Raw genomic sequence first — 16,924 nt, forward strand, 5'->3', positions numbered from 1 at the left:
AAATAAAATAAAAAACTTTAAGTCATTCATCAATTTTATGTATTTACTGTTTCTTCTCCCATTCCATAAAGCCTACAGTCATATAAGGAGAGACACATATAAATAAAGGTGCAAAGTTAAGGCAGGAGTGGACCTTAAGGGCTAAGAAGAGGTCATTGCTGAGCTTCACATTTAGCCCTGGGCTTTCTGGAAGCCAGAGTGAAAAGAGAGACACAATCAGCAGCATAACAGTTATCGAAAAGCAGGAAGCATACCGGTTTTTCTGGTAGTAAAGCAAGGGCTTTCCAAGCTTTTAATTCTAAAGTAATTTATTTCGTTCTTTCTTTTTTCTCGCTCTGACACCCAGGTTGGAGTGCAGCAGCACAATCAGGGCTCGCCGCAACCTCTGCCTCCCAGGCTCAAGCCATTCTCCCTCTCAGCCTCTCAAATAGCTGGGACTACAGGCGCGCACCACCACACCTCGCCAGTTTTTCGGTATTTTTTGTAGAGATGGGATTTCGCCATGTTGCCTAGACTGGTCTCGAACTCCTGAGCTCAAGCAATCCACCTGCCTTGGCCTCTTAAAGTGCTGGGATTTCAGGCATGAGCCACTGCATCTGGCCTAAAGTAATTTCTTACTTGAGATTTTATTTCAGGCTACTGTGTCATGCACTGGGCAGTACAGCCGGGTGGGTGAGAGCATAGTGGTTATTTATTTATTTATTTTTGTCTGCTGGGTTTGAATTTTGTTTCAATACGTGCAACTTATTCTGTGCTTCACTTTCTTCATCTGTAACGTGGAGATAACGGCATCTACCTATTAAAGTTGTGAAGATTCAATTAGATGAGTTGTATGAATAAATGTTAGCTGTTAGTTTTGTTTTTTGAGACGGAGTCTTGCTCTGTTGCCCAGGCTGGAGTGTGGTGGCACAATCTCAGCTCACCGCAACCTCTGCCTCCTGGGTTCAAGTTATTCTCCTGCCTTAGCCTCCCAAGTAGCTGGGATTACAGGCTCCTGCCACCATGCCCGGCTAACTTTTGTATTTTTAGTAGATCCAGGGTTTTACCATGTTGGCCAGGCTGGTATCGAACACCTGAGCTCAGGTGATCCACCCACCTCAGCCTCCCAAAGTGCTGAGATTACAGGCGTGAGCCCCCGCGCCCAGTCAGCTGTTAGTTAATCAAGAAATTGGACTGCCTACTACTTACACTGCACAGTTCTAGGTGCTGGGAAAACAGTGATAAACAAGACAAGATCCTTGTCTTCAAGTAGCTTTTACATTCTAGTGGAGTAAAAAGACAATGAACATTGAAAATAAATTTCAGAAAGTGCTGTGGAAAAAGTTTACAACAGACACAGGAATAGATTTCATTTGACTAGTTCTCCCAGACAGTTTACAGAAAAGTCAAGGGTAGAATGTTAAAAGGCAACTCAGAGGAGGTGAATCTGTTAGGGCCTACGGTAATGCAATCCTGGTTTGTGGAATTCTGCAGGCTAGTGTGGGTAGGTTACAATTTTTTGGGGGGGTTGTTTTTTATTTTGTTTGAAAACTTACTTCTTCCCGCTGAGCTTTTGATTAGGAGCTGAAGTTGAATCAGTTTCAAATTGTACTCTGGACAGGGTGCGGTGGTTCATGCCTGTAATCCCAGCGCTTTGGGAGGCTGAGATAGGTGGATTGCTTGAGCCCAGGAGTTTGAGACCAGTCTGGACGAAATGGCAGAAACCTCGTCTCTACAAAAAATACAAAAATTAGCCGGGCATGACGTGAATCTGTAGTCCCAGCTACTCAGGAGGCTGAGGTGGGAGGATCGCTTGAGCCTAGGAGACAGAGGTTGCAGTGAGCCGAGATGCCACTGGGCGACAGGGCCAGACTCTGTCTCAAAACAAAACAAAACAAACAAACAAAAAATTGTATTCTGAATACAACTTCTAAAACACTATATTTACTTGCATTATATTAAACTGATTTTATCCTGACCATAATTGCAGGTGGAAGATATCACTATTGTTCTATTTTTCCGGTAAGTAGAGAGCCATGTCTTGCCCAGGGTTACAGAGCTTGGAAAAGACGCCTCCTAAAAATCTGTAGGACCACCTTTGGTTTTCTTCCAGATTTTTTTTGTCATCTCTTTTCCTCCACCCATTTCCCATCTGTCGAGCCATTCTTCCTCCGCTAGGCTTTTTCGCGAGCCTCTCCCCAGTCTGGGCTGCAGCCTCGCCCATCTCCTGGGGCGTGACCACCTGTCCAGGCCCCGCCCCCGTCCAACCGGCGGAGACCCGCCCCCTTTCCCGGACACCGGGCTCAGCGCCCTAGCGTGCGCGCGCGTCCCCGGTCGTCGCCCGGCTCGGCGTCGGGAGCGCGCTCTGTGTGGCCGCTGCCGCCATGTTGTTGTGGTTGTGAGAAGGCGGCGGCGGCGGCGGAGTAGTAGCAGCCGGACTAGACGTCCCAGCGGCTCAGGCGCTACCCCGCGCCGGCCCTGTCAGGGAGCCTGGTGGGGTGGCGGAGGAGAAGACTGTGCCGTGGCGGGCCTCGCCATGTCCTGCTGCCCGGTAAGAACCCCATCCCCGTCCTCCGTCTCCTCGGGGGGTGAGGAAGAGCTGGAGGAGGGGCCGGCCTCGGCCCCGGCCCCGGCCAGGCGGCTGTCACCCTCTGAGGAGGCAGCGCCCTGGGAGGGCTGGGGACTGCGTGCGGGGCCCGGGGAGGGGCGTCCCCGGCGGCCGTCGCCGCCAGGGGGAGGCGCTGGGTGTGGGAGTGGGAATGGGAGCTCAGCGGCCGAGCGCGGCCCGGACCATAGGTGCGGGGGAGGCGGGGTCCTGGGCTCGGGCTGCCTTCCCAGACCTGGCGGGGATGGGCCCTTGCGGCTCTGGGTGTGGGACGTAGCCTCGGAGCGCCCGGGGTTATTCCCACGGACTCCTGGGAGGTGGATGTGTGCCCTTCGCCCCCTGCCGGGTCTGTGGCGGTCCATCGTTGCCGGATACTGGAGGTCGGGGGCCATGGGAGCCCCGGGGCGAACTGTACGGGCCTGGGCCTTGTGGAAGGGAGTGACCGCCTGATCATGCAACAGGGCATCCTCCTGACCTGGTAGTACTTAGGTGGGAAGGATGGTTGGGGGCGGTTGGCCTAACTCAGGGAACACTGGTGAGACTGCTCCACAAATGATTACAGTGTTATTTCTCCGGTAGAAATTTTGCTTTATGTATGGCATTTCCGGACCCATAAGATGATATTATCGGTTGTATTTTGGGCTGGAAAACTTATGTCAAAATTATGGGGTAGATTTTATGGCCACATTAATAGACTCCCCTGGAGTTTGATAATCTCATTTGTGAGTTTTGGACATGGATTACTATTACATATTGATGTTCAAATGTCCTTTCCAGACCCAGGCCTAAATTCTTACTGTTACAGCATCTTGACATCCACTTTGTTTTCTGACATCTACTTTTCCACAACATAGACAAACAAAACAAAACCCCAAAACCATGTACTTTTCTAGTTGAGGTTCAGCTTTCTCATATGTGAATGATAATGCCATGAGAGGCCTGGGTTGAATTACAGGAGATGATTTTTTTTTTTTTAATGTCAAATGTTTGTGATTTGTCCATGGAGTGGTGGTGGAGACCTTCCCCTTTCAGATTCAGGGCTGTTCAGTAGGACAGGAGACATTGATGGCATGCAGAAAGTCTTCCCTTTATAGGGCCTATGACTTGGGTAGGCTAGAAGAGTTTACAGAATGACACCTTTTTTTCTTTCTTTCTTTCTTTCTTTTTTTTTTTAAGACGGAATCTTTGCTCTCCCGCCCAGGCCGGAGTGCAGTAGTGCGATCTCTGCTCACTGCAACCTCCGCCTCCCGGGTTCTAGCAATCCTCCCACCTCGGCCTCCCAAGTAGCTGGGATTACAATTGTGCGCCACCACAGCTGGTTAATTTTTGTATTTTTAGTAGAGATGGGGATTTCACCATGTTGGCCAGGCTGGTGTGGAACTCCTGACCTCAAGTGATTCGCTTGCCTTGGCCTTCCAAAGTATTGGGATTAAAGGCGTGAGCCACCCCCCCGAGCCAGAATGACACTGTTTTGAGTAAACCCAGTATAGTATGTGATATTAAATTTGGAGGATTCTAGAATTTTAGATTGGCTGCCTATGAAGACCTCTGTTGGCTCCAATTACTCCCTCATTTTCAGGTGACTCAGAGAACTTCAAGTGACCAGCACAGTGGTACAGCCCCGCTTGTCATTAATGGCCATCCGTGAAAGAACCTGAGTTTCTCAGCTCATAGGCCAGGTTCTTCAGTGGTTGTCTAGTTTAAGGCTGGTCATTAGAAATATTATGGACTACCTACATTCCTCGAATTCATGCAGGACCTGGTGAATTAAAAATCTCTGAGGATAGAGCCTGGGAATCTATCCTTACAAAGCTCCGTGAATGATTCTGGTCAGTAAGGCATGTGAACTTTTGCTTTAGGTTGGGTATTCCAAAGACGTCCCATTAATTATGACTTCTCAGGGTGCTTTTGTTTATAGAGCTGTAAGAATTTAAAAGGTAGAGAAGAAGGGAAGCATGAGAAAAAGAGATGCAAATTGAGCATCTCTTAACATATAATGGATTTATGTTGGGGAAACAGATTTGTTGGCAAAAGTTAATTTGTGCACAGGTTATTAGGAACACATTTGATAAAATTAGATACTGATTAATTGGAAATATACTGTACCCAGAGACATATTGAAGAATTCAGAGGAAATAAGCAGGGAAGGAGAGGGAGTAAGTCAGGTTCTGGCTCATAAAGGGGTCCCCTGAAGATGCTTCCCACCATCATGGTTGCTTCTAAACCGTCTGACTCAGATTTCCAGTGGAGGGTAGGATGGGTGTGTTAGCAGTCATTTGAGACCAGAGTTGTGAACCAGGAAGGGTTACTATGGATTGTGAAAACTTCTTGAAATTTGCTGCAGGCCATGAGGAGTGGTAAAGTCAGTTTAAAAATCTGCTATAGTTCTAGTTAACACGTTCACACCTTCTTCAGTAAAGTGGAATGCTGTTACCAAAGGAAGTATTCATGTTTTAGAGGGGGGTGTGGTGAAAGTTCTTACAAGTTTGGAAGAGGTGGAAGAAAATGTTATAGTTGTGTAGAGTAGTGAAGGACTTTGGTAAATATCCTGTCAAATCATAGAGTAGTATTTTTAGAGTTGCACCCAGCTGTCCATTAGAAGAGCCAGAGGCCTTGTCTGTTTTGTTCCCTGGTGTCCCCAGTACCCAGTGCAGTTATCAGCATATTCTGTGCCCTCAGATTTTTTTTAGTAAGTGAATAGTATTGATATGGAAAAAAGAACAGTTATGGTGGTTTATAGCAGTGTTAGTTATTAAAAGCTACTTAATATTTTGCAATGGATTAAAGAGTCAGTTGTTGATCAAGTAGGGCTCTGGATAGGAAAGAAAATGAAAATAAAGAACCAGCTTTCAGTGCTTGTTGTTTGGAATTTTTGAGATTCCTTTAAGAAATTAAGACTGTCAGGCCGGGCGAGGTGGCTCAAGCCTGTAATCCCAGCACTTTGGGAGGCCGAGACGGGCGGATCACGAGGTCAGGAGATCGAGACCATCCTGGCTAACCCGGTGAAACCCCGTCTCTACTAAAAAAAATACAAAAAGCTAGCCGGGCGAGGTGGCAGGCGCCTGTAGTCCCAGCTACTCGGGAGGCTGAGGCAGGAGAATGGCGTAAACCCAGGAGGCAGAGCTTGCAGTGAGCTGAGATCCGGCCACTGCACTGCAGCCTGGGCCACAGAGCAAGACTTCGTCTCAAAAAAAAAAAAAAGACTGTTGTGAACATTATTGTGTCCCCTAGTTTTTGAGTCTTAGTGGGTCTTAAGTGTTTTAGATATTAGTGACTTTTTTAAGAGCACAGTAAATGCAGAGGTAGTATAGAATAATGGGAAGTTCTAGACTGACAGACATATATTCTGATTCCATCTGTGTCATTTGTTGCTGTTGGGAATGTCACTTAACTTCTCTGGACATCAGTTTTCCCATCTATACAATTAAGGGCCTATAGTCTTTGACCTCAAGTAGTTTCTCTAACCTGATTCTGCAAATTTTTAATAATTTCTAATTATGTTATTTGATATTCATCTCATATAGGTAGACGAGCCTTTCTTATTTAAAAGAAACAAGATTCTGTGTTGAGTTCTGCTTTTAGCTTATGGATTTTAGACATTGTCCAAAAGTGCTTCGGAAATTGAATGTATGTTGCAAGTGTTATGTAGAAAGAACATGCTTATGCTGTTGTAATTCGCTTAGTGTTGAAATCAAATCGGGTTTTACATTGGGAACTTCATAAGTTAGTGTGAAGTCACAAGACTTGAGAATGGTTTGGGGGGAGTTTGTGCAATTTGTATAGCTAGCTGTTTCTTACCACCCAATTCTGTAATTTTCTGTGGTGAATATATACATAAATTTATAATCAGTGTAACATTTGATTTAAGATATAAGATGATATCAGATTCATACTGGGTTGAACTAGGACTCCCAGTAACTTTAGAGGCTACCAAAGTTATTAGCTTGTCATTGCTATTTTTAATCTTAATTTTATGATATCAATACTGATATGCTTTCATCTTTGCTTTTGTATCTAGAAACAATATACCTTTTAAGTTCGTATTTGTATCAGATATTAAAAATGAAAATAGGCCGGGCGCGGTGGCTCAAGCCTGTAATCCCAGCACTTTGGGAGGCCGAGAAGGGCGGATCACGAGGTCAGGAGATCGAGACCATCCTGGCTAACACGGTGAAACCCCGTCTCTACTAAAAATACAAAAAACTAGCCGGGCGAGGTGGCGGGCGCCTGTAGTCCCAGCTACTCCGGAGGCTGAGGCAGGAGAATGGCGTAAACCTGGGAGGCGGAGCTTGCAGTGAGCTGAGATTCTGGCCACTGCACTCCAGCCCAGGCGACAGAGCAAGACTCCGTCTCAAAAAAAAAAAAAAAAAAAAATGAAAATTGTAGCATGAAAGTGGGTAGATAGTAAATCTTGGGTTCAAGCCTGGGTTGTTACTCTTCATTAGCCGTGTTGTTTCTGGCAAGCTACATAACCCCTCTGAGCTCCAATTCCCTCATTAGTGAAAGGAAGAAGAGCAAATTCTCTACTTTTCTAACAGACTGCCGGGGAGGATCAAACAGAATTGCGTATATGAAAAGTATTCTAAAAATGTAAGGGGCTGGTATTAGAATCATATTGTATTAGAATCCTATTTTATGCCTTGGAAGAATTGGCTTGTGGAGCAGTGGTAAACCTAGTCCGTATTATCAAGTTCAGAATTTACCAATATCACTGATATGGCAACAGAAAAGGTTTCTGCTTCTGTACTCTGGCTGGAGAAACCTTTCAGCACATGTATCCTGTCTGCCAGTCCGAATAGTCACAATGTTGCTGGGACTTCAGAGGAACCTGGGGTGTCTCACATTTATGCCAAAGTCTGTACTTGGAATAGACTTGGCTGGCTTTCACCTGTTTTCTTATGTTGGAGCAGTGGTAGAAGGTGGTAGGAGCAAGGAGTTTGGTACATTCTGTGTAAAGTTTTAAGGCTGTGCTTTTAAGTAGCAGGTGGCAGTGTCATAGGGTAATGAAATCAATGTACTTATTTAAAAAAGCATTTTCAGAAGGATAATATATCAGTACGTTGCATAAAGTAAAAGTAAATATAAACACAGAGGTATTGTCTTGATGCTGATAACTACAGATACTCAGAATGATTCTGGTATGACAGATGGTAGCAAGCTTTTCTGATTCCACTTATCTGGGGTCTAAATCTAATTTCTTTAGTAGTTAAGACTTTTTTTCGCCTTTTTTTTTTTTTTTTTGAGACAGCGTCTTGCTCTGTTGCCCAGGCTGGAGTGCAATGGCGCAATGTCGGCTCACTGTAACCTCCGCCTCGTGAGTTCAAGCGATACTCCCTGCCTCAGCTTCCCGAGGTCGTTAATACTTTTGTAACTTAGTTGCGGAAGAGAAATAGAAATGTATTTAGTTTTCAGAATTATTCATAAATTTATACTCTGGCAAAATATAAAGAAATTATAAGTGTATTGATAAATCATGACATAACTGGCAAGAATTGGTATAAAGACAAGACGGTTAACTTGAAATAGGGTTGTTATTTATTCTATGCCTATCATTTTTCCATGAGATAAACCAAATATTTAATTGTTTAGACTGATTCTACAAATGACATGGGAAGACAGAGTGTTTATAAAAGAGTTTTGGAAGTGATATAGGACAATAATTTGGAGTTTTAACTTAATATCATTTTAAATTTCAAAATGAAATTATTTGTTATGAAAGCTATACAACTTTTTTTTTTTTAGATGAAGTCTCGCTCTGTCACCCAGGCTGGAATGCAGTGGCGTGATCTCAGCTCATTGTAACCTCAGCCTCCTGGGTTCCAGCAATCCTGCTGCCTCCGCCTCCCAAGTAGCTGGGATTATAGGTACCCGCCACCACGCCTGGCTAATTTTTGTATTTTTAGTAGAGACAGGGTTTCACCATGTTGGCCAGGCTGATTTCCAACTCCTGACCTCAGGTGATCCGCCTGCCTTCGCCTCCCAAAGTGGTGGGATTACAGGCGTGAGTCACTGTGCCTGGCCCAGAACAGTTTTTGTGTTTATAAAAAAAAAGTAGAGATGACCTGTAATCCCATCTGGATGTAATGTTTAGTATTTTTATTTTTTTATTATACATACCTATTGAAATAATTAAAGAACAACTTTCCATGTAAAATTGATATTCCCTTAATGAACATGTAGTTTTTATAATATGGATGCATCATAGTTTATAGCAGTTCTGTGTTGTTAATGGATGTTGTCAGTTTTTCTCTTAAAGCAATACTGTGATGAACTTGTTTGGACATTGAATTGTCCTATTATTTCCTTAGGATAAATTTTTTTTTTTTTTTTTTTTTTGAGACAGAGTCTCACTCTGTTGCCCAGGCTGGAGTGCTGTGGTGTGATCTTGGCCCACTGCAGCCTCTGCCTCCCAGGTTCAGGTGATTTTCCTGCCTCATCTTCCTGAGAAGCTGGGCATACAGGCACGCGCCACCACGCCTGGCTAATTTTTTGTATTTTTAGTAGAGATAGGGTTTCACCATGTTGGCCAGGATGGTCTCGATCTCCTGACCTCATGATCTGCCCGCCTCTGCCTCCCAAAGTGCTGGGATTACAGGCCTGAGCCACTGCGCCTGGGCCAGGATAAATTCTTAAAAGTGAGTTTATTAGCCAGGTGTGGTGGCTCATGCATGTAATTCCAGCATTTTGGGAGGCCAGGGCGGGTGGATCACCTGAGGTCAGCAGTTCAAGAACAGGCCGGCCAACATGGTGAAACCCCGTCTCTACTAAAAATACAAAAATTAGTTGGGTGTGGCGGCGGGCATCTTTAATTCCAGCTACTTGGAAGGCTGAGGCACAAGAGAATCACTTGAACCCAGGAGGCGGAGGTTTCAGTGAGCCGAGATTAAGCTACTGCACTCCATCCAGCCTGGGTGACAGAGTGAGACTCAGTCTCAAAAAAAAAAAAAAAAAAAAAAAAAATTGAGATTATTAGGTTAAAGGATATGTGTGTTTTAAATTTGGATATACTCAAGATGCCCTTTAGATAGGATGTCTATATGAAATTCCCATCAACAGCATATTAGTATTCAATTCCATATATTCTTGCTAGTGATTTGTCATCTTTAGCTTGTTTTTGGGAGTTTAAAGTAGTTTGAAACAGTTTTTCTTCTGTTTCTTTTTCAGCATCAGGACTTCCTTCCATAGCTTAACTCTTGGGAGAGAGCTGATAAAAATGAAAGTTCAGTGCAAAGGAGTGGTGTAGACCAGCAGTCTTCAAACTTTTTGGTTGCTTACCCCATCACTAAAAAATTTTGAGCATTAAGCAGGTGCGGTACATGGTCCTGTGGTTCCAGCTACTTAGTTGGCTGAGGCCGGAGAATGTTTGAGGCAAGGAGTTCAAGGCTAAAGTTCACTGTGATTGTGCTTATGAATATAGCCACTGTATTCCAGCCTGGGCAACATAGTGAGACCCTGTCTCTTTAAAAAAAAAAATGATGGGATGGGAAGAATGAAGTCAGAAAAAAAAAAAAGATACGACTTCTTGTTGTTGGTTTGAGAAAAGAGAAGAAAAATTGAGCATCAATTCTTAATCCTTAGATATTTAATTTACAAATAATATATGTATAGTAACTGATTATTGTGGACTTTATAAAATACAAACAAAAAATTAACAAGGTTGATAATTAAAAATAAAGTTCAGATATTTTCCTTTTTTACCCTGGGGCGTCTTGGTTACTCCTGGAGGTGTGTGTATGTGTGTGGGTATGTATATATAATATATGTATATGTAATATATATGTGTATATAATATGTGTATAATATATAATATATGTATATATACTATACACATATAATATATATGTATAAATAATATATATGTGTATATGTAATATGTAATCTGAATGTGTATATATAATATATAACATATATATATATTTTTGAGACAAGAGTCTTTCTCTGTTACCCAGGCTGGTGTGCAGTGGTGCGACCTTGGCTCACTGTAACCTCCGCCTGCTGGGGTGAAGTGATTCTTGTGCCTCAGCCACTTGAGTAGTTGGGATTACAGGTGTGTGCCACCATGCCTGGCTAATTTTTGTATTTTTTAATAGAGAGATGGGATTTTGCCAAGTTGGCCAGGCTGGTCTGGAACTCCTGGCCTCAAGTGATCTGCCTGCCTTGGCCTCCCAAAATGCTGGGATTACAGATGTGAGCCACCGTGCCCAATCTCCTGGAGATATGTTATATTTGCTTTGTGTACTACTGCTTTAGGCTCTTAAGGTTTAATATTGGGCATTTATAGATGCTTGTTTTTGGGTATTTCACTGGTTTTGCAGATGGTCCAGTTTAGTTGGATCTTGAATGCCTTTAAAATGTCCCATGCTAGGCCGGGCATGGTGGCCCACGCCTATAATCCCAGCACTTTGGGAGGCCGAGGCGGGCAGATCATGAGGTCAGGAGATTGGACCATCCTGGCTAACACGGTGAAACCCGTCTCTACTAAAAATACAAAAAATTAGCCAGGCGTGGTGACACGTGCCTGTAGTTCCAGCTACTTGGGAGGCTGAGGCAGGATAATCTCTTGAACCTGGGAGGCAGAGGTTGCAGTGAGCTGAGATTGCGCCACTGCACTTCACCCTGGGTGACAGAGTGAGACTCCGTCTCAAAAAAAAAAAAAAGAAAAATAAAAGTCCCATGCTCTTGAGAGTCATATCTGCAATAAGGGCAAAAATAAATTTAAAGCATCAGTTCAATACTTTTTGCATTGTTGAGGTGGCTGAATTTGAAAAGGACAAATCGTAGGATAAGAAGCAATGTAAGTAATCTATCTCTTTTAGATATGAAGAATTAATATTGTGTAGAACATATTTTAAAAAATTATGTTTTTTGGAAAGCAGTTTGGCTATAATATATATCTCCCTGTTTTATAAGAGGTTAGGTCCTAGAGACTGAGTGAAGGGATGAATAATTGCTACTTGCTCTCCTTTGCTTTTAAAGTACCACAATTAACCTGTCACTAACTCTATTTGGATTAGCCCGAGCCTATAAAAAACTTTCCATGATGATGCTTAGATTAAAAGATAATTTTTTTCTTTTTTTTTTTTTTTTTTTTGTTGAGACGGAGTCTCGCTCTATCACCCAAGCTGGAGTGCAGTGGCCGGATCTCAGCTCACTGCAAGCTCCGCCTCCCGGGTTCCCGCCATTCTCCTGCCTCAGCCTCCTGAGTAGCTGGGACTACAGGCGCCCGCCACCTCGCCCGGCTAGATTTTTGTATTTTTTTTTAGTAGAGACGGGGTTTCACCGTGTTAGCCAGGATGGTCTCGATCTCCTGACCTCGTGATCCGCCTGTCTCGGCCTCCCAAAGTGCTGGGATTACAGGCTTGAGCCACCGCGCCCGGCCACAAGATAATTTTTTTCTTGAGTTAGAGTAAGTTGCTTTTGATCTGTGGCTGCCTGCCCCCCAGCCCCTATAAGTTATGAAATCAGGAAACAAGGCTTTTTGTATTAGAAAAAAATGGGGAAATTAATTTCAGTTATTTCATATGGGTCATTGGCAGAGAAAGATAATATTAAAATCTTAGAGACTGTGAAAAGATTGTATTAAGCAACTTGAGTGATTTTTTTTTGCCAGTTAAAAGAAATGAGATAATTTATATGGAAGATGATTGCTATATACAGTGCTTTGCACAAAAGGCTACTTATCTCTTTTTACTTTAGGTAACATGATTTATAAGCTACTTTTACATATGTCTTCTTAGATCATCATAAGGATTTGAGATCATCATTTAATCAGGACTATTGGGAATTGCTGGAGGCCACATGCTTAGTGTTTGACATCATATTTCAAGAAGTAGACTGAAAGTTGTGCAGAAATAGGGATTGGTGGCTGTTCTCTCCTTTACTTCCTAGCAGTTAATACATTGCCTGGTACAGAGTAAGCTATCAATATTTATGGACTAACTGTTTAAACTCCTGCATATTTGTTTACACATGTAAATAAGTTATAGTATTGTAAAACCAACAGTTAAGTTTTCCGTAGTGAGATTGTTCCTTCATCTTACGTGCACAGAAAATATTTTTGTGGAAGAGGTCATGAATTTTAGATCAATGTTTCACATATCCCTTTACTTTCTCTTAAGATACTTTCATGGTGACAAAAAATACTCTTAATGTCATTCCTTTCACTGTGTGTGTAACTCCTGTGGCAAGACTGTGTATTTGTATGTATGTATGTATGTATGTATGTATGTATGTATGTATGTATTTGTTTATTTAGTAGGCTGCTATGTATAAAGGAAACATACTCATTAGTTGGCCTTTGCATACATAATGGCTCCCAAAACATGGACTCCATGGTTTTCTGTGAGTGAATGAAAAAGAGCAGGTATGATTCCCCTCACCTTTGTTATTCTCTCTAGTTTCCTGTACATATAGTTGACTTACTCAACTGTAAGTGTAACTTCTTTACACCGAAGGAAATTAGTCTTCCAAAGAACTAGTATGTTACTTCCCCCTTGTTCTGCAGTACTTACAATCCTGTTTGTTAAATGAACTAAGACACTTTTATATACAGAAGATACCCTGGATGGCCATGAATGGAAATATTAGTAGTGATTAATTTCTGTCTTGGTGGGATAATGTGGCTTTTTTGCTTCTTATTCTTTTAGAGTTTCCCATTTTTCTACAGTGAGCATGTATTACTTTTATAAGTAGGAAAAACTGCTGTTTTATTTTATTTTTTATTTTTTAAGATGGAGTCTCATTCTGTCACCCAGGCTGAAGTGCAGTGGCGTGATCTGAGTTCACTGCAACCTCCGCCTCCTGGGTTCAAGCGATTCTCGTGTCTCAGCCTCCCAAGTAGCTGAGACTACAGGCACAAGCCAGCACAGCCAGCTGATTTTTTTGTATTTTTTTAGTAGAGGTGGGATTTTGTCATGTTGGCCAGGCTGGTCTTGAATTCCTGACCTCAGGTGATCCGCCCGTCTTGGCCTTCCAAAGTGTTGGGATTACAGGTGTGAGCCACCACGCTCAGCCGAAAACTGCTATTTTAAAGTCTTTATTTTTCATTGGATGTCTTGTGAAGGTTTATGTCGCAGTCACCATTGAGAAAGTGGGTGGTTAACTGGCTCCAGTTCCTAAGAGGAGTGGCAGTTATAGGAAGTAATATGGGAGGAATGGGGCAGATAACTGATTTGAACTTTATCATTGTGAACTCCGCTATGACTAAAGACATTCTGGGATTTGATCACAATTAAACACAAGAGGACTGAGCCATCTAGTTTCTTTCTTCTTAATAAACTGATTGAGAATTATGAAAGACACTTTAAGAAAAATTAGTTTCAGGCTGGGCGCGGTGGCTTAAGCCTGTAATCCCAGCACTTTGGGAGGCCGAGATGGGCGGATCACAAGGTCAGGAGATCGAGACCATCCTGGCTAACACGGTGAAACCCCGTCTCTACTAAAAAAAAAAATACAAAAAAATACAAAAAAAAAAAAAAAAGAAAAATCAGTTTCTATGAACTCTGTAAACACAGAACTCAGCCCAGACTCCCAAGTTGTGTATCTGTGTGTGTGTGTGTGTGTATGTGTGTGGTGTGTTTTAAATATCAAGTGGAGTTGTAGCAATTCAAACGGGATGTGGTTTATATTAATACATCTAATATGAGTTGGAAGATATTTAGGCAAATGATTTTTATTATGACAGTATAGGCTTATTGGAGTTTTGGTGTTAATATACAGCTGGGAGTTGAGCCGTTCTAAGTTTATATAGTCATCTGGTGATATTTTAGGAAGAGCTGTGTCATATATCCTCTAGAGTTTAAGTGATTAGATGTTGTTGGCTTTTGCTGTTAGTTTACTGCACACTTGTAGTGTTTTAAATGCTTCTGTGAATGGAGAACATCATTCAAAAAGGTTAGATTTCTGGGTTAAGACATTTGTTATTATCTGCCCTTACTTTATTCTTTTAAAGAGTAAGATTAGGCTGGACACGGTGGCTCGTGCCTATAATCCCAGCACTTTGGGAGGCCAAGGTGGGCAGATGAGGTCAGGAGTTTGAGACCAGCCTGGCCAACATGGCGAAACCCCATCTCTACTAAAAATAAAAAAATTAACAGGGTGTTGTGGTGGGCATCTGTAATCCCAGCTACTCAGGAGACTGAGGCAGGAGAATCACTTGAACTTGGGAGGTGGAAGTTGCAGTGAGCCAAGATAGTGCCACTGCACTCCAGCCTGAGTGACAGAGGTAGAGTCTGTCTCAAAAAAAAAAAAAAAAAAAATTGAAGAGCAGTTGAGATAATAAATGTAGGTACTGTTAGATTGGTGTAAAATCAATTGTGGTTTTGGATTGTGAATTTTAAATCATTATAACTAGGCCCAAACAGATCTTTATTTATCAAAATGGGAACCATTACAGTCAACACATTTTTGCCGATGAGAAACAAGTTTGTTTATTCTTGTAGTGTAAAAATCCGTGCTTTGGGATTTGATGAACTTTTGGAAAGCATTTTCTGTATCCTGCTGGTTGTGGAAGCATTTTCCCTGCAAAAAATTTTCTAGATGCTTGGAAAAATGGTAGTTGGTTGGCGAGTGGTCAGTTGAATATAGTGGATGAGGCAAAACTTGGTAGCCCAATTCAACTTTTGAAATGTTGGTTGTGCAACGTGTTGTCGGGGAGAAGAATTGAACCCTTTCTGTGTACCAGTGTTGGCTGCAGGCATTGAAGTTCTTGGTGCATCTTATCAGTTTGCTGAGCGTACTTCTCAGATGTGTTGGTTTTACCGGGATTCAGAAAGCTGTAGTGGATCAGACCAGGAGCAGACCACCAAACAGTGACCATGACCTCTATTTGGTGCAAGTTCGGCTTTGGGAAGTGCTTTGGAGCATCTTCTCAGTCCAGCCACTTAGCTGGTCATCACTGTTGTCCTGTAAAATCCACTTTTTGTTGCACAATCCAACCAAGAAATGGTTCGTCATTGTTACATAGACTAAGAGAAGACAACATTTCAAAATGACAATTTTTAAAATTTTTGGTCAGCTCATGAGGCACCCACTTATCAATCTTTTTCACCTTTTGGCCGGGCATGGTAGCTCACGCCTATAACCCCAGCACTTTGGGAGGCCGAGGTGGGCAGATCACTTGAGGCCAGGAGTTCAAGACCAGCCTGGAAAACGTGGTGAAACCCCATCACTACTAAAAATACAAAAATTAGTTGGGCATGGTGGCAAGCGCCTGTAATTCCAGCAACCAAGGAGGCTGAGGCAGGAGAATCACTTGAACCCGGGAAGTAGAGGTTGCAGTGACCCCAGATTGCACCACTGCACTCCAGCCTAGGCGACAGAGTAAGACTTCATCTCAAAAAAAAAACAAAAAACAAACAAAAAAACCTTTTCACCTTTCCAATTGGCTTCAATTGCCAAACAAGCATAGAAGGTCGACATTGAGTTCTTTGGCAATTTCTCATGTAGTTGTAAGAGGATCAGCTTCGATGATTGCTCTCAACTGGTCATTGCCAACTTCTGGCTGGCCACGACACTCCTCATCTTCAAGGCTCTCATCTCCTTTGCAACACTTCTTGAACCACCAGTGCACAGTTTCTGGGCCAAATGTGTAGTTGATGTTGTGAGTTGTCTCCACTGCTTTATGACCCATTTTGAACTCAAGAAAATCACTTGAATTTGCTTTTTGTCTAACATTATTTCCGTAGTCTTAAAAAAAAAAAAAAAAGCAAAAAATACGTTATTAGCAAAAAAAAGGCAAGAAGTGTGCATTCAAGTGGTGTATAACATAACCACATTTATTTAAGAGTGTATTCCAGTACCAAATGGCAAATTTCAACAGTGCAAAAACTGCAATTACGTTTGCACCAACCTAATAATATGATTTTTTTTTTTTAGTTAGAAATTTTATAGTACAGAATAACAGGCTTGTCACACACACACACACACACACACACACACAAATCCCATATAGAATCTACAAAGCCTGTCTGTCTCGGAATTCCACAACCTTGGCTTATTTTTTTAAAGTAAAATTTAAATATTTAAAAAATTTAGAAAAATATGGAGAATAATTTAACAAACACCATGTATTAATTCAGTAGGTTTCTTTTCCTTCCTTCCTTCCTTCCTTCCTTCCTTCCTTCCTTCCTTCCTTCCTTCTTTCCTTCCTTCCTTTCTCCTTTCTCTCTCTTTTTCTTTCTCTCTTTTCCTTCCTTCCTTTCTTTCTCTCTCTCTTTTCTTTCTTTCTTTCTTTTTCTTTCTTTCTTTTCCTTTCTTTCCCTCTTTCTCTTTCTTTCTCTCTCTCTCTCTCTCCCTCTCCCTCCTTCCTCCCTCCCTCCCTTCCTTCTTTTCCTTTCCTTT

At 42.3% G+C, this 16,924-nt stretch overlaps 1 protein-coding gene across 5 annotated transcripts in view; it reads left to right on the forward strand.

Annotated features, from left to right (window-relative positions):
• Positions 1-2,276: 2,276 nt before the first annotated feature.
• Positions 2,277-16,924, forward strand: part of MTMR3 (myotubularin related protein 3) — a 147,747-nt gene continuing 133,099 nt past the window's right edge. For 2 of the 5 annotated variants that reach the window (XM_023190740.3, XM_023190745.2), the window contains exon 1: positions 2,288-2,530. Coding sequence is in view for 1 of the 5 variants with exons in the window: in XM_023190739.1 (XP_023046507.1) it covers positions 2,516-2,530 (15 nt within the window). In the remaining 4 variants the exon portion in view is untranslated. Of the gene's footprint in view, positions 2,531-16,924 lie in introns of all 5 variants that reach the window. The other 3 variants (XM_023190739.1, XM_023190743.3, XM_023190742.3) reach the window with 3 other exon arrangements.

This window comes from Piliocolobus tephrosceles, chromosome 19 (assembly GCF_002776525.5).
Source record: "Piliocolobus tephrosceles isolate RC106 chromosome 19, ASM277652v3, whole genome shotgun sequence".
In the NCBI taxonomy this organism is placed as follows: domain Eukaryota; kingdom Metazoa; phylum Chordata; class Mammalia; order Primates; family Cercopithecidae; genus Piliocolobus; species Piliocolobus tephrosceles.